Source organism: Coptis chinensis, chromosome 5 (assembly GCF_015680905.1).
Source record: "Coptis chinensis isolate HL-2020 chromosome 5, ASM1568090v1, whole genome shotgun sequence".
NCBI lineage: Eukaryota > Viridiplantae > Streptophyta > Magnoliopsida > Ranunculales > Ranunculaceae > Coptis > Coptis chinensis.
The window spans coordinates 1,377,869-1,399,385 of NC_141460.1; the positions used below are offsets into that span (position 1 = coordinate 1,377,869).

The window sequence follows — 21,517 nt, forward strand, 5'->3', positions numbered from 1 at the left end:
GTTGTGATTTGGATTTGCTAAATCCTTGTTTACTTCAAAACTTAATTGAAGGATGTGCTGACTAAGGAAGTGGAGGAGGGAAAGGTAGTTATTGAAGGAAGTAAGGACATCTTAACTCTAGCATTGGGCACACCCGAGCATCCTGGTCGCACTCGAGCAGTTGGAAAGGGGATCACTCCCACCACATATTTCCACGTTAACAAACGTGGCTCAAAGGAACATGTTATGAAGTTGGAATCGACAATTCAGGAGCAACGGGACCAAAACTACTGTCTTCAGGAAGATGTTAGGTTGTTGTTGGATAGAGTCAGAAGGTTGGAGGACAAAGATAATTCCTTACCATCTGAAAAAATCTCTTCAAACAGCAATACGAGTGTCAATATTGATCATACGATACACTCATCTGGCAAACATCAATCTGGTAGATTAGTTAAAAATGCTCAGCAAGTAAGTTACTACTGTGAATGTTTCTTTTATTTTTTTTTATTGGTAACATGTCATCTATTTGCGCATCCTTCATCGTTGCATCTAGTGTTTGTGCAACAATAGTTTGACCCAACCATTTTATGCATTCCGACCTTCTAACTACAAATTTTATTTTTCTGACTAATAGTTGAAAAAAATTGGGAAGGCAGCCCAACCCCCATCAAAGCCCAAAGCAGATCATGGTAACAAAGCAAATAAGAAAACACAAGAAGGTCAAACACCATTTTCGAGGCCAACATCTGGTCTAGGACAGGCAAGTTGCATTTTACACGTGATATATATAATTTTAATAATGTTGCGTGGTTCTAAGATTATATTTCAATTGTAGGGCCTAGAGTGTAATTTGGCTCAATCTGATCGTGTGAACAAGACAAATAAGAATAAAACACGGGGTCAACCACCATTTCAGGGTCTAACATCTGGTCTAGGAGAGGTAAGTAGTATTTTACACGTTATATATATAATTTTAAAATGGTTCTAAGATTTATACTTCAATTGTAGGGCCTAGAGTGTAATTTGGCTCAATTTGATAATGTGAACAAGGCAAATAAGAAAACACGGGGTCAAACATTTGGTCTAGGGGAGGTAAATTGTAGTTTATACGTAATATGTTATTAAAATATAATGCCGTGTGCTTATTATGATACTTAGACATTTATATAGGAAAAAGAATGTTATTTGGCTGCGGTTGGCCGATCAAATATTGTTCTTTGAAGGGCTTGGTATAATGAGGGAAATAAACGAAAAAGAAATTCACGGTTACCCTTTGGGACTCGATAATGTTAGTGTGTTGGGTTGTATCGCTTGTTTCAAGAAGTCGGGCCGCCTTGCTCTTCCTATACAAGTGAATGAGGAGCTTAGATATGTCGCAGATGCTCTTGGCGCAAAGTTCCTTGGCCAAAGGACCATGTCTATTATAAAGACGACATTGAGGTAAATAACAAGATTCTTTTATATGAAGTTATATGATAGATTTCTGAATTTGGCTTCTCTTTTTAATTGGTTGTTCTGAATTTTTAATTTAGGGAAGTAAAAATCAAACTAGTGATGGTCATAATCAAGGTGCAATAGATTCGTTTGTGGGATTCCTCAATATGGAGCTTCCAGGGGGACCAAGGTTCGATACATTTTCCAAAGAGGGAGGAGAATTGTTTGGAGATAATATGGGTAGTTTCATTATGGAGAAAAAAGCGATATAATGGATGTATGTAACATGGGTTGGTTAGATGCTGCTATTTTGGTGGTATACATGAGGTTAGAATATCTACAAAATTTCATTGTTGGTGTTATCGTAAATCTTAGATATTCATCTTTAGTTTTAGTAATTATGATTGTTTTATTTTTTTTTCTCTAGGATTCTTTATGACGAATTTGTGAGTTGTCGTGATGTCGTCGGATTTGTAAACCCTTTATCTTTCACAAGAGCTAATGGGAATGAGAAAACTCAAATTATCGTGGAGAGCTTGCAGAATACAAGTGGTAAAAGAGTTGTTCTTATCCCTTATAATCCAGGGTAAGGATATTGTCTTATATTTTTAATACTATCCATGTTTTATCATTTTCATTGAAATGTATATTGTAGTTTTAATGTCTAATTTTTCTTTTTTAACCACACATGCCTCTCGATCTTTTGTAGTGGACATTGGGTTTTGATTGCCATTAATTTATCGCGGATGACTTTTAATTGGTTGGATTCGATGCATAATCTGCCCTCTAATGATATGGATATCTATTTTAACAGGTTTGTCATGAGTGTGTATGTATATGAAATAATTAGATCATTACGTGCTTATCTTTTACTTGCTAATTAGGTTTTACATTGATCTTATTTTGAAGTGCGGTCATGAAAATAGAAAGACTTGAAGGGAAAGGAAGTAAAGGTCCAAGTGAAGTGGGAGAATATTATGGTAATAAACAAATTAAATTCTTATACATACATATTGTATTTTGGAAAAATATATACTTATGAATATTTTCCATGTTTGTACTTAGGGCCCGCACCAACCTAGTAGTAAAAAGAGTGTGGGTATTACGTAATGAAGTTTATGAGAGAAATAATAGAAGCTTGTTCAGATAATTCTTTTTGAAAATAAGGTATAATTAAGTCATACACTAGTATTCTATATTTTGTGTTACTCTTCCTTTTTTAGTTATTATATACTTTTTGATTTTTGATCGTGCAGATGACAAATCTATCTCTCAAAGCTACATACACACAAGAGGAACTTGATGTTGTTCGACTTGAAATTCTTAGATTCATCCAGCATAATGGAGTGTTTGAGCCAAGCGTCGAGTATTAGCTAGGTTTTGACCCATTCCAGTTAAGGTGTGGTGCTTGGTCTCACCATTTTTTTTTTTTATATTTTAGATAGAACAAATAGATTGTTTTTTTGATTGATGCAACAAGTTATGTCATTATTATTTTGATAGAACAAGTAAATTTGGATGTTTCTTTCATTATTGATGACTCAAAAAGTTCAAAACTCTTTTAGCAATTCAATGTCTTAAGTGTTGGACGCCTAAATTTATTTCTTTTGTTTGTGTTGCACTATGAATTGTTCATTTGAGCAATGTGTTTTAAAATCCATTGTGGATATATATGGTGAAAATGGGCAGGTTTGCGTTTGAATGAATATGATTAGAATCAAATAATTAGGGGCTTTTATTTAAAAAAAAAAATAAAAACCACGGTTTATATCCAACCGTGGTATATATTATATTTATTTCCCACGGTTTTGTAAACGTGGTATATATCGGTTTATATAACCCACGGTTTATATCCAACCGTGGTATATATCATATTTATTTCCCACGGTTTGCAACATATAACCCACGGTTTGTATCCAACCGTGGTATATATCATATTTATTTCCCACGGTTTGCAACATATAACCCACGGTTTGTATCCAACCGTGGTATATATCATCATATTTCCCACGGTTCACATCGAATATAGCGGACTTTTTTCGGCTATTAACCACGGTTTGTAAATTCTAATACCACCTTTTTTACTAAAACCGTGGTATATAAGAGATATTTTTCCCCACGGTTTTGTTAGAAGTATTTGTCACGGTGGTTGTTACCACGGTATGAAAACAGTGGCTAAAGGCTTTTTACCACTGTAAATAACAGTGGTATATGAGCTTTTTTGTAGTAGTGAAAAAAAACTAGATCTAAAACTTAGTTATTGGATAATTGCTAAGTAAAAAAAACTAGATGCTTAAGAGCTAAGTCTTTGTCTCCCATATGGAGGAGACAAGATCCACAAATTCGTGCATGGGGTGAGGAGCCATATTTTGGGCCGGAAAATCGAGCCCAAAACCTTATTACTTCAGTCCACAAAGGGATTTTTAGCTGAATTTGACTTTAACAGCCTTTTCGTCCACTTTTGCTTCTCTGATTGGGTCAAGGATTAGACCATTAGAAAGCTCTTTCCTAGCCGGTCGTTTTGACATATGGTAGGCCCAATTCCGAGGTCTGAGTCCAAAGATATGGCCTTCGAAAGTTCTACTGACTTTTGTGCGCTGTTTATGCCTGTGTTGACTTTGACTTTTCAGCTTTGACTGGGCTTTAAAAATGCTTTTTGTCCTTGAATTTTGGCTTTTTATCATAGAACTTCTTAGCAACCAACCCTTGCTCTTTTATCTCGCAAAAGGGGTGCATTTCTGCACATATTTGACTTCAATGCCTGAAATACATAAGAACTTGATAACAGTACTATCTCTTACTTATTAATCACATAATTGGTCAAAAGCAATATTGTTAAAGGGGTTAAAACTACAGTTTTGGGCTCTTATCAGTGACGCGCCTGAGCCTGAGAAGAAAAGAGATAGGGGGTCAAAAACATCGGCTTCAATCCGTAGAGGCGATAGAAAAGTAGATGATGTTGATCCTACTAATGTAGGTGATGTAGAAGGAGAGAAGAAGAAAAAAAGGGGAGCGGGCACCTCGACCTCAGTGTGTAGAAGGGACCACAAAGAGGTTATTCCGAGTAATGTAGATACTGAGAGTGATAGGGAAACTGAGAGTGAGGATGATATTAATGTAGATAAAGATTTAGATGTAGATGTAAATATAACAATGGATCGTGGGAAGAGTATAGTTGAAAATGATGGGGATGACTCAGGTGAGGATGGAGATGATGGGGAAGAGTTTGGTGATAAGGAGGGTGATGAAGAGGATTTGAAAGAATTGATGGAAGTTGAAGCACCGGTGGAAGTCAAAGCACCTCCAGTGGAAGATTATGTGAGAAAATTGAAAGATGATTTGGAGTACACATTACGTGTATATGGTGGTGGTGGCCCTATTGAGTCAGAGCTTCTATATAACTATGCGGTGCATGTGGTTCGCAATGGTTAGGAAAAGAAGGTATTATCATAGACATAGTATCTTGATTTTCCTTTGACTTTACAAAACCTTTTGCTTATCCTCATTGAGTCGTTGTTGTTTCAGCCGGAGCGCGGAATTTTGAAGTGTGTTCTGTATCTATCCAAGTTAAGCCAATGGGATGTCAGGAACGAGTTCAAAAACTCTCCCAGATTTGAAAGAGAGCTTAAGCGGACTGGGTTTTATGGTCTCGTATTTGGGTATTACAACCATCACGATCCCCTATTGATCTCTGCGTTTGTTGAGAGGTGGCATCCAGACTAGAGACCAACACCTTCCATATGTCGTGGGGGGAGATGACTGTGACTTTGGATGATGTCTCCCAAATCCTAGGCATCTCGATTAGAGGCAGAGTAGTGCAAGGGAACACGGAGTTGAGCTGTGAACATTCGGAGAATCTCCTACATCATGCTCTTGGTGTCTCGATGCCTCTGATTAAGGCGAAGATGGAAGCGAACCGGTTCATTTCAAAGGTAAGGCTAGAATTCCTGCGGAGCCAGTTTGCTGGGAAGGTCCACGATAAAGATAAAGATAAGAAGACAAATGACCCAACCACATCGGCCAATACCCTAAACGACCCAGCCATGTCGGTTGCTAGAGTCCCCAAACGACCCAGAGTTGTCGTTTGGGCTCGGGTTCTAAATGTTGTTGATTGATTGATTCATTCATTCATTCAAGTGTTTTGCATTCATTCATTCAATCAATCAAGTGTTTTGCATTTATTCTAATCAATGCTCTCTTGTAGATTCATTCATTCATTCATTCATTCAATCAAGTATTTTATATTCATTCTAATCAAGTGTTACCTCATTATTTAGGTTTGGTTGTCTTTGTCGTCGATGATTTCTCGGCATCTCATTTGCTCGACTAGTCGCATATTCTATTTCTTCAACTTCTTCACCTTCAACATTTTTTGCCACTTCTTTACTTTCTATTGGATGATCTTCACCTTTAACATTTTTTCTATTTTCTCTTTCTCTAATTTGTTGTTGCACCTCAAGCATTACCTCAAATGCTTCTTCTTCATCTTTGTATTCCATTTAAGATTTTGATTGGGTTTTGATTGAGTATGAATTGAAAATAGTAAGGAGTAAATGAGAAACTTGAGTATACTATGTAAAAATATTTGAAATTTTGATATATTTCGAATAATTGAGTGAAATATGTTTGTAAACCCTAAACCCCAAACTAGTTTATTATTCACAATTGAAAAAAAATGGAAAATAGCAAGTTCAGATATAAAACAAATTATTATTTTAGATTTGGATAATTGAGTGAAATATGTTTGAAATTAATTTTTTTTTATGTCAGTACGAAATTTGTAAACCCTAAACCCTAAACCTCCAAACTAGTTTATAATCCACAATTGCAAAAAGAAAATGGAAAATAACAAGTTTAGATATAAAAAAAATTATTATTTCGAATAATTGAGTAAAATATGTTAGTACGAAATTTGTAAACCCTAAACCCTAAACCCCAAACTAGTTTATGATTTACAATTTGAAAAAGAAAATAAAAAATAACAAGTTTAGATATAAAATAAATTATTATTTTGAATAATTGAGTGAAATATGTTGGTACAAAATTTGTAAACTTAGAACCCTAAACCCCAAACCCCAAACTAGTTTATGATTCACAATTGAAAAAAAAAAATGAAAAATAACAAGTTTTGATATAAAACAAATTATTATTTTACATTTTTACATGTTTGATTACATTATTTTAGATTTTGGCATGTTTGATTAAATGTTTTAACTTAGTTATATAGATACTATGTCATAACAGATAAAGAGTGCATGTAATTGTGTTGTTCCTAACCCAATTTTTTAAATCGGATTTCAATTTTGCTAATGGAATTGGGATGTGTTGATCATTGATCATTACTAATTCAATTTTTCAGATCATTATTTAAATAAATTATTGTACAATTATAATCGATTAATAATTTGTATTATAAGAAAGTGTTTGGTATTTATGTATAAGAAAAATGTAATTGGTGTTTATGTAATCAATTTTTATTGGTTAATCAGGCTAATCATTAGTTAATCAGGAATTTCCTTGGTTTAGAACTTCTCAATTATTTTAGTCAAAACGACTCCTCCATGTCACCCCATAGAAGCCCCAAACGACCCAGCGGTACCGCTTGCATCTGATACCAATTGACATGATCAGACCGTTCCATGGAAGAACCCGAGAGCTCTGTCTCAAACGACATGGGCAAGCCATTTGAGTGTACACTCAAACGGTATGATCGGTACTCGCAGATCGTTCCATGGAGACACCAGAGAGCCAATTCTCAAACGCGACTGTGGGGGACCGCGTGCATGTACAATGGAACGACATGGGTGAATGTACACTCAAACGACCCATGGGTTTCATTATGGCGAGACTTGTTGAATTAGTTGTTGGGCCTGGGCTTTGATGACAAACTTGTAATATGACAAACTTGTAATTTTTTTTTTTTTTTTTTTGAGAGATTGTCCAATCCAATTTGATGAGTGCCCAATTAAACTACCTATGAAAAAGAAAAAAAAAACAAAAAACAAAGGAACTATGGGCTTCATTTAGCATTTAAGCCCATTTATCCGTAACAGAAAAAAGAGGAAAGGGCAATAGTAAAAGGAAAAGACCGTGTTTTGTTTCCCTCCCAAAACACAAGAGAAGCTTTTAAATGGCGGCAGTTCAAAGTTTTCCAAGTTTTATTGTATATACTAATCCCAACAAGAAACTGCCAACAATTCCTGGAAACCATAATAATAACATCATCAATCTATCTTCTTCTTCTATTCGCCAATGCAGCTCACTCTCTTCGAACCACTCCACCGCCCTCAGGGTGCTCGACGAAATTCCTCACACAGACACTTTTGCTTGGAACTGCATCATCCAAGCCCATCTCTCCAATGCCGACTTACACCTCGCATTGTTGGTTTATCCTCAGATGCTCCTCCGAGGTGTCCGTCCCGATAAGCACACTCTCCCTCGCTTGTTAACCGCTTCTCGCCAGGCATTCTTTGTTGGAAAACAGATTCACGGGCATGCATTGAAACTTGGCTTTAGTTCCGACAAGTATGTTGTCACAGCTCTTATGGCTTTATACGGGCATTTCGATGGTGCCCATGCCGCCAGGCTGATTTTTAACAATTCCTGTTATAGGAATTCCGTTTCTTGGACTTTGCTTATCAGGTTATACACTGCGGAAGATAGACCGGTTTTTGCCATTCAGACTTTTAAAGAGATGGTGGAAATGGGGATTGAGGTAGATGCTGTTGCATTGGCTACTGTTCTTGGGGCGTGTTCGGGGTTAAAGTCGCTTCGAGAAGGGAGAAAGGTGCATGACATTGCGAAATTTTTTGGGTTAGACTTGGATGTTTTGGTGGCTAATTCGCTCTTGAAAATGTATATTGATTGTGGGAGCATCAAGGACGCGCGGTTAGTTTTTAATAAAATGAGTTCAAAAGATGTCATTTCGTGGACGGCAATATTCCATTGGTATGTAAAGAATGGGGAATTCAATGAGGCTCTAAAATTGTTTCGGCTGATGAACTCCCAAGGAACGAAACCAGATTCAGTGTCGGTATCAGGCGTTTTACCTGCTTGCGCGAGAATAGCCGCAGGAAAGAACGGGAAGGAGATTCATGCCTATACAATTCGTAATGGGCTTGACAAAGAGCTAGCGGTACAAAATGCTTTGATGGATATGTACATGAAGTCGGGATTTTTGGAGTCTGCTTCAAAGATTTTTGTGCAGATGAGAGAGAAGGATGTCATTTCCTTGACAGTAATGATACTAGGTTATAGCTTACATGGACATGGAGAAATTGGAGTTGGATTGTTTCATAAGATGAAGAAGAATCTGAACTTTGAAATCGATGATGTGACTTATGATGCTTTGTTACGAGCTTGTAGAACCGCATGTATGGTTGAAGAGGGAAAGGATTTCTTCAAATGCATTAGAGAAACCAAAGTTGAGCATCGCTGTCTAATGATCAGTCTTCTAGTACGTGCCAGACTATTTGATGAGGCCAAAGATTTCGTTGAGGAGCACCATTTGGAGTGGAATCCGGACGTACAGAGAGCATTGCTTGATGGTTGCAGAATTTACCAGGATAAGAAGATGGCGAAGCAAATAGTGGAGCGGCTAATTGAATTGGAACCTCTGAACTCAGACAACTACGTGTTACTTTCAAACCTATATGCTGCGTACACACAGTGGGATCGTGTCAAAAGTTCAAGAGAGATGATCACAGACATGGGCCTGATGCCTAAACGAGCTTATAGCTGGATTGAAGTCCGAAACAAGGTTCATGTGTTTGAAGCAGGGGATGTCTCCCACCCGAGATCTGAAAGGATATATCATGAGTTAGAATTTTTGATGAAGAAAATCAAAGACGAAGAGGGCTATATCCTTGACACTGATTTTAGTCTCCATGACGTGGATGAGGAGAGGGAGTGCATTCCCATTGGGCACAGTGAACTGCTGGCAATTTCTTTTGGGTTGATCAGTACAGAACCACAAGTTACTGTACGTGTCACCAAAAACCTTAGGGTGTGCCGGAGCTGCCATAGTTTTGTAAAGATTATCTCCAAGAAAGTAAGGAGGGAGATCATATTAAAGGATCCTGGTTGTTTTCACCATTTCAAGGATGGATCTTGTTCTTGTGGAGAATTTTGGTAATTTTCTTTGGATTATTGTCCCAGGTCATGAATCCATCAATCATTTTTCGGCATATTAACTGCATTTTGAAACACAATAGATGAAAACAATTGAAGGTATACTTTTCAATCAAGGGAGATCGCGGGTTTGGAATTGTTATTTGGGAAACCCAATTTTTTCATTAAGCAAATGGCTATAGACATATTGCCTGATCCAGTAATTGTTGCAACTAATCAGCCAGGTTGCATTGTTTTTGCTGTCTTAAAAGTTCAATACTCAGATTAGTTTGGAGAGGGTTGAGTGTACCCCACACTTCTCAAAGAATATTCGGAGTTGAATCTGCCAATTTGAAGCTGATGGAAACACGGAAACGAGCATCCATGGTTTTGAACCCCAATATAGAATCTCCAATGCCTCGAGGCAGGGACCAGTTTGGCAAATGAGGATACGGACCTAAGTAGACAAAGTTATTTATTTACATTTAAATTAGTTGATCAATAAAAAAGGTGAATATGGTGCTCCTTGAACTGAATCCGAAACCTGCTGTATGTATGGGGTAGAAGCAACATTGTGGGATTAGGAAGATTCCAGTCGGAAAGTTTTTAAATTCATTTCCTTCAGGCGCATAATAAGAATGATCAAATCGAATCAAAGACTTTACAGGACTATGTTCAAAGACTTTACAGGACCTCAAAGATTTGATCAAATAATGGAAGCACTGTTCAAAGATTTGTTCACTGGTATGTACTCTAACTGGAGTGTGATCTTTAGCTGGAGCTTAGTTTTCCTTTCTGTATAATGAAATAAGAAGCTAATTCCAGGTGTTTGAGTCTCAATGCATCTTCATCATTCTATCTCTTTGCTATCATCTTATGCCTTATGGTTATCTTTGCTTTCCACTGATTTTGGAAAGTTCTTCGTTGTAAACTTCAAATCATAAATTGATGCAAAAGAGGTGTCACTATCCGTCCTCTTACTGATTATATCAATTTCCTTTGTGTTTCCAAATTATAGAACATATGTCTGGGGATGCTAAGGAAATTGGGTTTTTAATGTTTTTGGAAAATGGGTAAATATGGATGTTTCTGCTCAGGATTTGTTATAACAGTTATTCAGTCCACAGGTAGAAGAGATGGAGTTAGATTTTGTTAGATCTGATTTGCTGCAATTATAAATGTCTTCTGGCTGGTCTTTGTTTTGAAATCAATGTTTGGAGATATATTTTTCTTCACGAATTCTAGATTCATTTAATTGCTTACCAATTGGCGATGAGAATTCAGATTATATCTGGTGGATTTGTCTAATGATGACCATGATCAAGGTATTTTAAAGGATTTAGCTTTTTCCTCTCTGCCTAAGAAAGCACCAAATTTTTAGAAGTAAATACTGATCGAGTTGCTAGAGAAAATGAAGACATGCATGATGTGGAACTATTTCCGATCCACAGGAGTGTCCTGTCATAACACAGGCATCATTACTATTGCTACTGCTAATACTATTTATTTGTTTTTTCGTAGAAATGGCCGCTTTCCTCGTGTCTACTGAAATTGCATGGACAAATGCTTGGAGCAAACCTTAGACTGAGAGCAATACAACATCACTTATCGATTTTATTCAGCTCATGAACAATGTGCAGGTACTAATGAAGCAAATTTGGCAGCGGATAAAGTGGCAAATCATTGCATGAATTAAACATTGCTTTCTTCTTTACATTTTGTTCATGACCAGATAGTAAGGGATACTAATCGGCTTCAAGCAATTGGTTAGTAAACGATTGCTGTTCGTATGTATGGGCTCTTTATGCATCATGTATAGCTTAATTGCTTGATTGGATTTTCTTGAGAAGTAAGGATGGTTTTCAAATTTCTCTTCCTCAGTGGAGGTTATAATGCCATAAAAATCATATGGTATTGTAAAATATTATCAACGCCTTTTTTTTAAAAAATAAACAAGCAGCTGGCCTGTTTTTAATGAGACCATTGAGATCAGCAACTCGGTAATGCGGGGCCTCTAATATCGTCACCCAAAAGTTTGGTAATGCAGGGGCCTCTGATATCGTCACCCAAAAGTTTTACCAACCAACTGGCACCTGCTATTCGACCACATGATCCCTACATTTAGGTGTTCTAAGCATATTTCCTAGGATTAAGGATAAAAGTCACTTCTGAATTTGTTCTTGATTGTCATTGACAACCCCAAACCTTTTTCTAAGTGAAAAAATAAAGTTACAAGTACTAAACACAACAGTTAGTTTCATATATGGCGTTAGATATATGTAATGTTATTTTATTTTTTACGTACATGATGTCATCGATCATTTTATTTACCTTGTAATTTATTTTCCAATGTGGCAAGAAATAAATGGATGATGTGGAAATCAATCAGTGAGTCAATTCCAACGGTCACCTGTAATTGTATAAATTGATAATTTTTTTTAGCAATTCCAACGGTCATAACCATAAGAAAAAAAACCCTAATTACCAAATTGTTTGATTTTTATTCAATTCTACGCATAATTTAGGTATGTAATAGGTATTGTTATTAATTTTTCCTTTATTGTTTGCAAATTCTAATAAATTTCTTTTTGGAATCCATTTCTTTTTTGGCAGAAATATCACTTGCATCATATCAGTGAATTACAAGATAAATAAAATGATTGATGATGTCATGTAAAAAAGAAAATTACATCATATATATCTAATGCCATCTATGTGAAAAAAAAAAAAAAAAAAAAAAAAAAAAATATATATATATATATATATATATATATATATATATATATATTCAATGGGGTCCTTACTTAGGGCGACTGGAAGCAACATTACTTAAGTTGCTCATGTGATTTGATACACCTCTCCTTTCCTGTTTTAGTTAAATTTCAAAGTTTACCCTTGCTTATCCATTCGTGACTTTAGTTTCTTCCCTCTTCTGGTAAAATCCTTCACTGCGAACAGTGCAAGTTCATAGTAGGAATTTAAGAGCTTGGGACGCTAATCTCATTCTTTCGACAGCATGGCCTCATCTAGTAACCCTCAGCAGTCGTCACATCAGAACAGACAAGTTGGAAATCGACCAAGTTCATGGAGTGCGCTGTTTAATAGAAAAGGTTCTCAACAAGATGCGACTGTAGCATTTAAAGATTTCACACCAGTCATAGTAAATGGAGTAGCGCAATTCCCTCAAGAATTGTTAGAACAAGGTATTCAACAGTGGGATGAATACTTGGTGGGGTATTTTATGGACTCTAGACTGCCATTTCTTATGGTTAAGGAGTTTCTGGAGAAGAAGTGGAAGTTGAAGGGTTCTTTTGAAATAACTACTGACAAGGAGTTGTTTTATATGAGCTTCACTAGCACTGAAGATCGGCAAATGGTGATGGAAGAAGGTCCAATGTTTATAGCTGGGAAAGTGTTTGTTGTTAAACCTTGGGCCGATTAAGAAGTGGATAATTACGAAACAAGGTTGCCTCGGCACCGGTGCGGGTCAAGTTGATGGATGTTCCTAAGGAAATGTGGGCGCTTGATGGGTTGTCATATCTCATGAGTCTAGTAGGAGGAACACCTATGTTTATGGATCGCGGCAACCGCACAACGGAAAAAGGCTTTCATTTGCGAGGTTTTGCATTGAATTCCACAATGAATCCACGAGTATAAGGAGGTTATTACAGTGAAAGCAGGAAATCGAGAGGTTGTAATCCCACTAGAATACCTATGGAGGCCAGTTTCCTGCTCAAAATGTAATCGGTCTGGGCACTTAGATGACAAATGTAATGGAAGAAATGCTCGAGTTTGGAGAAGACGAAATACTCAGCATAACGATCAGACACAAGTAAATGAAGACACAACTGTGCATGAGTGTTCTCATGAAGGTGATACCATGAGGGAGCAGACAGCAGAATATGGAGAAGTGGCAGAGGGAGAAGGAGTGGTTGAGGAAGCAAGCTTGACAGGTGGTATTGATAGCAGGGCAATAGTCCCATATGAGGGTGGTACCCACGTTCTTAGTACCCTGAGTGTAGGAACTGAGGGGCCATATGTTGGAGCGATAAACTCTTTAGCTGGAGCTAATGCCAGTTTATAGGGTAGCATAGAGGATGTAACAGTTGAGTCCATCTCAGAGACTGGAAACACTGAGGGGTTCAGTAACCCAGAGGCAGCTCCATTGGATGTTAGTGGAGGTAGATTTGCCATCCTCCAAAACACACAGCCGGATACCTTGTCTGAGTCTTGAGTTGATCATCCACAGGGAAGCCCCGACAACAGCTGAAGAACTGCAGTTTCGGGATGAGCAAGTCGTTTATGAAGCAACAGTGCTGGAAGAAGGAATCATTGATGATGACCTTTCTGAACCAGAAACGGAGCTCTTTAATGACGAAAGCGACCACAACAATGACCTCTGCGGTACTGCTTCCCCTTCAAGTTATAACAAGGTCACAAGCGCAGGATAGCTCCCGGAAGAATGGAAAGGGAAAGAATAAGGGCTCGAATAGGAAAGGGAAACACAAACAATAGAAATGACGAAGATTGCTATATGGAATGTGCGAGGTCTTAATGACAATAATAAAGCTAGATATATGAATAATTTTAGAAATGAGAATAAATTGTGCATTTTTGGTATGTTGGAAACTAAAGTCAAGATTAAGAAGTTCTAGGCTCTCAGCAACATCTGTTGCCCTTCATGGGCCTTTGTTAACAATTACAATAGTAATCCAAGTGGTCGAGTATGGCTATCATGGGATCCGGGCATTATTTCCTTGGTGAAAATTATGGAAACGGAGAAACTTATTCACTGCAAGGTTGAACTGTTACCTACTATGAAATCGTTCTTCTTAACTGTGGTATATGCTAGCAACTCAAGTCTTGTGGTGAGGTTATGGAGAGATATTTGCTCTATCCACTCTGGACTTCGGGTGAGTGGTGTGTTGCGGGGACTTTAACAATGTGTTGTACTCCTTTGAACGTATTGGAGGGAGGCGGTGCTTGCCCTGAGAGACAGGCCATTTTCGGTTGCCTAGTTCAAAGCTGAACCGTATGATATCAAAGCTACAGGGGGATTCTACACTTGGACTAACTTTGCCAGGAAGTGGTCTAAAATTGATAGGTGTTTGGTAAATAGCTCTTGGAGCTCGTCATTTTCATTCTCTTTTGCTGAATTTTTGCCCCCAGGCACGTCTGACCACTAACCTATTATTATCTCTATATTGAATAATGTCTCTATAAGTCTCCCTTCCGGGTTCAAAGAACTTTTGGGTTCAAAGATCCCGATTTTTTTTTTGAGCACGCGTTCGGCAAGCTGGAATGAAGCAGTGTTTGGGTTCCCTATGTACGTCCTCACCCAAAAACTGAAGAAGCTGAAGAGTAAGCTTAAAGGGTGGGCAAAATTCTACTGTTCAGATTTATCTAAGCAGATAGAAGCAGCAAGGAAAGAGCTCAAGAGCATCCAGAAAGCTCAACAAAGCAATCCAATGGATAGTCTGTTAAGCATACGGGAGAAGGAAGCCAGAACCACTCTTTGTCAGCTTATTATTATGGAAGGGGAGGATCTCCGACATAGAACTAAATGTGACTAGATGAAGTATGGGGATAAATGCACTGAATTTTTCCACAAGACGCTCAAAGAGAGGAAAGGCAGGAATCTTATATGGGCTATTCAAGATACTACTGGTTTTAAGAGGGAGGGTCAGGTGGGAGTATCAGAAGCATTTGTAGACTATTACAAAGGGTTGTTGGGACAACCTGCCCCGGTTCTTTGTGATGCGGCTAGCCTGGAGGATCTCCACTTCCCAAGGGTACTCACTACACACGAGGCAGAACTAATGGTGCTTTCGATTTTCTTGAAGGAATCTGACTAGCTTTGTTTCAAATGGAAGATAATAAGGCCCCATGGCCGATGGGTTCAATGCATTTTTCTTCAAAAAGAACTGGCAAAGATGTGAAGGCGGAGTTTGTCAAAGCCGCCATTGTTTGCATTGAAGACAATTAATAGAGGAGTCAACTCTACCCACATCAGCCTCATCCCTAAATGTGCAACTCCTTTAAGAGTAGAAGAGTTCGGACCTATTGCCCGCCAATGTCATCTATAAGTGTGTATCTAAACTTCTCACTAACAGAATGAAGCCGTATATGCCTGACATCATTTCCATGCAACAATCGGCATTCATCCCTGGCAGATCGATACAAGACAACCTCCTGCTGGCTCATGAGCTTATCAGAAGCTATAATCGGGCACACAGGACTACAAGATGCTCCATCAAGATTGATATTACCAAAGCATATGATCTGATCGGCCAAGCGGACTATTGAGAAAGTAATGGCGAGATTCAGATTCCATGAGAAGTTCATTGAGTGGACAAAGATGTGCTATTCCTCACCGTACTATTCTATTATAGTTAATGGTACACCACAGGGTTACTTTGCTGGCTGTAGGGGCCTCAGACAAGGGGATCCTATATCACCGTACTTGTTTGTCCTTGTCATGGAGGTACTTGGTGGAATGCTGAATTGGAGTGTTATGGCGAAAGAAATTTCTTACCACTCTAAATGTAAGAAACTGGACATTACGCATCTGTGTTTTGCCGATGACGTCTTGGTGTTCTGTAAAGGGGATGAAAAGACAGTGAGGGCAGTGAAGAAGACTATTGATGATTTCTCTGAGTGCACTGGCCTAAAGCTAAGTAGACAGAAGACCACCCTCCTTGCTGGAAGCATGAGTAACCACGAGGCATAGGAATTGGCGGATATAATGGAAGTGCAGCTGGTATAGCCCCCTGTAACTTACCTAGGATTGCCTTTCACTGCAGCAAGAATGGGTATTAAAGAATGCCTGCCACTGACGGAAATGGTCACCAAGAAGATTTCTAATTGGAAGAATAAGTCGCTCTCTCATGCGGGAAGGCTCCAATTGATTCAATCAGTCCTATCCTCTCTTCATGTTTACTGGGCTCGAACGTTTGTTTTACCCAAAAAAACTCTGCGAGATATTGCTAAGATTTGTAATAGATTCCTATGGGCAGGGCCAGACATGACATCGAAGATGCACCATGCTAGTCACACCCTCACTAGAATGGATAAAGAACAAGGAGGATTGGGAATTGTTGACCCTAGCATGTGGAATAAGGCTGCCTTGTGTTCAAGATAGCCAGCTATGAGGACTCTTTAAGGGTCAAATGGACAGTTGAACATCACGTCAGGAAGCAACACTTCTGGACGATGGTGATCCCAGCGGACTGTTCATGGGTCTGGAGGAATGTCCTAAAGACCCGCAGAGCTGCTCAGAAGCTTGTTAGGCACCAGATAGCGAGAGGCGAGCAAACACATGTATGGCATGACCCATGGTGCCATGACACTCCACTCTTATTTTGGGATGAAGCAGTTCAACTGCTACAGGTCCCTCACACTGCTTTGGTTTGTGATCTCATTTCCGATGGTAGGTGGAATCACATTGTTTCTAGCCTACCAGATAGTGTGCTGAAGAAGAAGATTGAAGGCACCGAATTAAATCATATGCTACAACAGGACCAAGTCATCTGGACACCGACTTCTACAGGCAGATTTATGGTCAAATCAGCGTACATGTCTTTGAAACAGCTCCGACCAAGAGTTAAATGGCATCGAGTGGTTTGGGGTAAGTTGGTTATACCGAAACACTCGTTTACTGAATGGCAGTTATTTTCGAATTGCTTACCCACCCAGGACCGACTGGTTAAGAAGAAAATTATCCACCACTCGATATGCGGCTTCTGCAATGCTTCTAGGGAGCATTCCAAACACCTCTTTTTCGATTGCTCGTATACAAAAGAGGTTTGGTCTAGTGTTAAAGGATGGCTGGGTTTGAACACGCAGGTGAAAGCATCGATTGCCGAGTGGTATAGCCTCCTTAGGATTTGTCATAATGCCTCGCTCGAATCTGAAATTACTAGAGCAGTAACCTCTGCCACAATATATGCCATCTAGATAGAGAAGAACTTGAGGAAATTTCAGCAGAAGAGTCACTCAGAGGCGCAGGTATGTGCAAAGATCAAGAAGGAGATGAAGACGTATCTTCAAATTATGTTGGTGAAGTGCGACCGCGATGGTCGCCCAAGGTCCCTTCGACGGGATCGGTATCCAAGTTCAATACGGCTCGAGCCCCAAGATGGTGCAAATGGTCCAAGCCGCAACCGGGGGGATTTACTAGTCAACACGGATGGGTCAGTCTCGAGAAGATGCTAATGGTTATGGTGGTGTTATTCGAGATGAGTTTGGTGCCGTCAAACTAAGCGTTCTGAGGAGCTCGACTAAAAGATCGGTTATCACCCGGGAGTTCTTGGCGGTTGAAATTTTGGTATGAAGGGAGCAATCCGATAGGAGCGAGGCGAATTAGTGTATGCTTTCGGACTTCGAAGGGAGCAATAGGAGCTACATCGGTACGTACGGGAGCCGCCTTTGGTGCTTGCCTTAACATAGTGGCTGCTATTGACCGTTTGAAGGTACATTTTGAATGGGTAGACTTCAAGCATGTGTTCAGGGAAGCAAATCGAGTTGCTGACTACTTCTCTAAGCTAAGCAAGGAACATGAGGATTCAATTTTGTATTTCCTACCTCCTGTAGACTATGAACTATCTAAAATAGTAAAGGAGGATGCACAAGGGAAACTGTACTTGACAACATGAATTTTTTCTTTTAATACAGGTCGAGGTCTGCCTAACCTCTAAATGCTTAAAAAAAAAACTATTATGTTTGGTACTTGCAATTTTAGAGTTTTTTTTCCTTTGGAAAAAAATTTAGGGGTGTAAGTGACAATGGGGTCAAAGTTGTCTTTAATCCTTCCTATTTTAGCAAACTTTAAACGAGATGATGAAATGGGATTGGCCCAATATATTTAAGCTGATTTTTATATTTTACGCCATCACGTGTTACAGTTTTTAATTAGTGATGCTACGAGGTATGCACGGAAACATTATAGGACATCAGAAGTCGTATTGCAACATAATGTGGTGCACATAGTAAAACTCGTGCAGTCATTTTGTAAAACCAAGTTACATTTTGTGAGATATGAAGAGAAAATACAACAAGTAAATAATACACTCTAATAAAGGAACATGCGTAGATTACTACAATTTTTTGTTAATGTAGTACATGTGTAATATTACACTCTTAAATGCCAATCTCATTTCCCTCTAACTGACGCACAGTGCTTAATCTTAACTGTTCTCAGGCGCTTCTATGGAGCATCTCCTGATACCTCTTGATAGAATGTTGCTTCTGCAATCTGAGCTGCCGATGGAACCTCGTTATGAACAAATCTGCCACCTGATCAATCTCGTCCTCAAGGCTGAATTCCTCTCCAACGTCCTTGGAATTCTTAACTAGGTCTATAACCGAACCCATTGTCTGCTCTTCGTAGTCCTCTCCATCACATTCGAACAGCGTGTGTGTAAGATCAGGGTACTCATCTTCGTAGCTGTACTCATGGACAACTAATGAATCGCTGCAGCTTGGGTTTGGTTGCGAGTACTCGTTTGCTGAAGCAGTACTACTATGGAGAACAATAGCCTTGTTCTGCTCAACCATATCATCATCTTTCCTCATGTGCTCCTGCCCCAACAAAGAATTAATCTTGTCAGAAATGGAACCGAGCAACACCTTCTTGTTCTTTATCAAGGAGAAGATTATAAGGCGAGTCTTGAAGGCACTTGATTTGGACTTCAAAGCCATTGATTTTGCTTTCACCACAGCACTCAATAGGGATAACATCTGTTTCAAGTAAGCAGAAGCTTTGTTCCTCATTGTACCAACTACCAAGTCTCTGTTGGTTGGTTGATGGTAGAAAGAAAATAAGAATGTACCCACAAGATTACTGTACGTAACACTTTAATATTAGATGAAAAGTTATTGAAGTTCTAAATGATATAGAACTAACAGATATTAATTTGGCATGAAGGAGTCCAATAGGCTGGATGGGTTTATATAGAAAGATGGAGTAATGTGGCAACCTTCAGCATTTCTTTTCAGTCAAAAGGAGAGGAGAAGTGGGTGTGAAGAAAGCAAAATTAAAGCTTTGGAAGGGAAAGTAAAAGCAAAAGCAAAACCAGTGAGAGAATAGAGTTATATCGTGGCATGATTGAGGACATTGGTTAGAAGTGTAAACTAGGTTCGACTTGTTTTGGCGTGTTATGTTGGTTTATGTGCGGGAGATCTTTTTACGAAGAGGAAATAAAAGTCTGGCACAAGGATGGTGCTGGTTCTTTATGGGAACTAACCAATTATTGATTGGTAACTTTAAGGATTTGAAAAACGAGGTTTGCACAACGAATGAAGAATTGATGACACGCACTCATGCTACCTCAAACTCTTAACTCAGGCCCGTTGGAAACATGGCAAGAAGGTCTATTGTGTCACCTTCCAGTTTGTTAAAGTATTGGGACATGTGGCACTCCTTTGTTTAAATGTGACAAGCAGCACGTAACCAAGAAGTCATTTATACACTATCAATGAACTACTTATTTGTATATGGTAAACTTTCTTATTGAGAATCATATAGATGCTCTTTCTATTTGCATTACATTGAGGAATATTCTCATGGGTCATGGCTTAAACAGTTGACTCGGCCATGGTGTGGTTGGCTTCACTCTGACGCATAATTTTTTTTGTTGTTTAAGGCTTCAGAGTAAGGCATCATCACGGGCATGTAAAATCCCATGAAGATTTTTTGTGTGGCTTCCGATTTAGCAACACAGATCAAGATCTCTTGATGATACTGTACTAAGTGAAAATACGAATGATCATAAATGTTTTGATATCCTAAGGCCATGAAAATGGCTGTCTAGCAAAGGAACTAAGGAACGCTAGAGTCCGAACTTTCATCAATTTATGGGGCCATATAGTAGTTCATCTGTTCATGCTACATATATGCAGTTGTGGATTTTGGTGGTTTCTAGGAAGTAGCTGGAAAGACGAGACATTATAATCACATTGTTCACGTTATTGAGGCATTGGAGTGAACTCAGAAATCCTTTTAGTTGTCTAGCACAAAAGCAATTCAGCTTAGTCAAAAAGGTTAATTGGAAAACAAATAAAGTTTCTGCTAGAACAAATGGTCAATTTAAGCTTGAAGCCGGTTTATTTCTACCCCAGTTACTTGAGGGCAAAGTATTAAAAGAAAAGAGGTCGTGTTTGCAAGTCTGAATGTTATAGGACGCCAAGGTGGGCACAATAGAACGATTTAGGGGTTTTTTTTTTTTTTTTTTTTTTTTAAAGTTTATGTAAGTCAAGTTTTCCTATTTTACTTTTGACACTTATAAATAGTAAAAATATATTAAAAAAAAAGTCTACTACTTATAAGTAGTTGAAAAAAAAAAAAAAAAAAAAAAAAAAAAAAAAAAGTGGTCCATTACTTATAGTGAGAATAAGTAGTAAGTATTTACAAAAAACTAAAAGCAAAAAGCAAAAAATAAACACCCTAGATCCACTTAAAGATCTGTTTACTTGATGAAATTCATGAACAAGCACAGTTAATTACAGTAATGCAGTTATGCACTTATCATTACCCAAACACAAAAAGGGCATGGCAACTTAGATTTTATATATGTAAATTTATGTTTTAGTCAAGACCTTACGAATCTAGATGATTGGAGAAGATGATGTTATGACTGATGAGTTCGAATGATCGAACTGTCTATGTATCCAGTTCTCCGGTGAACTGGAAACAAGTCGGACGTAGTTCATGTTAAGTGATTGAATTGGAAATAGAGAGAATGTGACATGGAGCTCCCTCCTTCTTTGTTAGTTCCCTCGTCATTTATAGCCTGTGACCCTTGGTAATGTGACTCTTGAATGAGCTTAAATGCGGATGTCATAGAGTGCATGGCTGTTGTAACATCTGTCTTTCCATCTTTGAGCGTTACAAAACCTGACAGAGGTCTTGCTATAAGCGACCTTGTTGAGGTTTTGGTATAATCGACCTGACTGAGGTCTTGGTATGAGTGGCCTGGCTGAAGTCTTGGTATAATCG

At 38.4% G+C, this 21,517-nt stretch overlaps 1 protein-coding gene, 1 long non-coding RNA gene and 1 pseudogene across 3 annotated transcripts; 2 read left to right on the forward strand and 1 right to left on the reverse strand.

Annotated features, from left to right (window-relative positions):
• Positions 1–1,674: 1,674 nt before the first annotated feature.
• Positions 1,675–2,337, forward strand: LOC147496202 (uncharacterized). Its single transcript, XR_015194918.1, has 3 exons — positions 1,675–1,740; positions 1,841–1,999; positions 2,123–2,337. It is a non-coding gene; the product is annotated as an uncharacterized LOC147496202 (long non-coding RNA).
• A 5,079-nt stretch (positions 2,338–7,416) lies between these two features.
• LOC147496203 (pentatricopeptide repeat-containing protein DOT4, chloroplastic pseudogene) lies at positions 7,417–11,391 on the forward strand (annotated as a pseudogene). The gene is made up of 2 exons (XR_015194550.1): positions 7,417–10,266; positions 11,044–11,391. The product of XR_015194550.1 is annotated as a pentatricopeptide repeat-containing protein DOT4, chloroplastic pseudogene (transcript).
• Positions 11,392–18,464: 7,073 nt separating this feature from the next.
• Positions 18,465–19,651, reverse strand: LOC147496204 (uncharacterized). The gene has a single exon (XM_086559212.1). It carries the CDS (start codon positions 19,291–19,293, stop codon positions 18,718–18,720), a length of 576 nt encoding a protein of 191 aa, XP_086415338.1. The 5' UTR covers positions 19,294–19,651; the 3' UTR covers positions 18,465–18,717.
• Between the last annotated feature and the right edge of the window lie 1,866 nt (positions 19,652–21,517).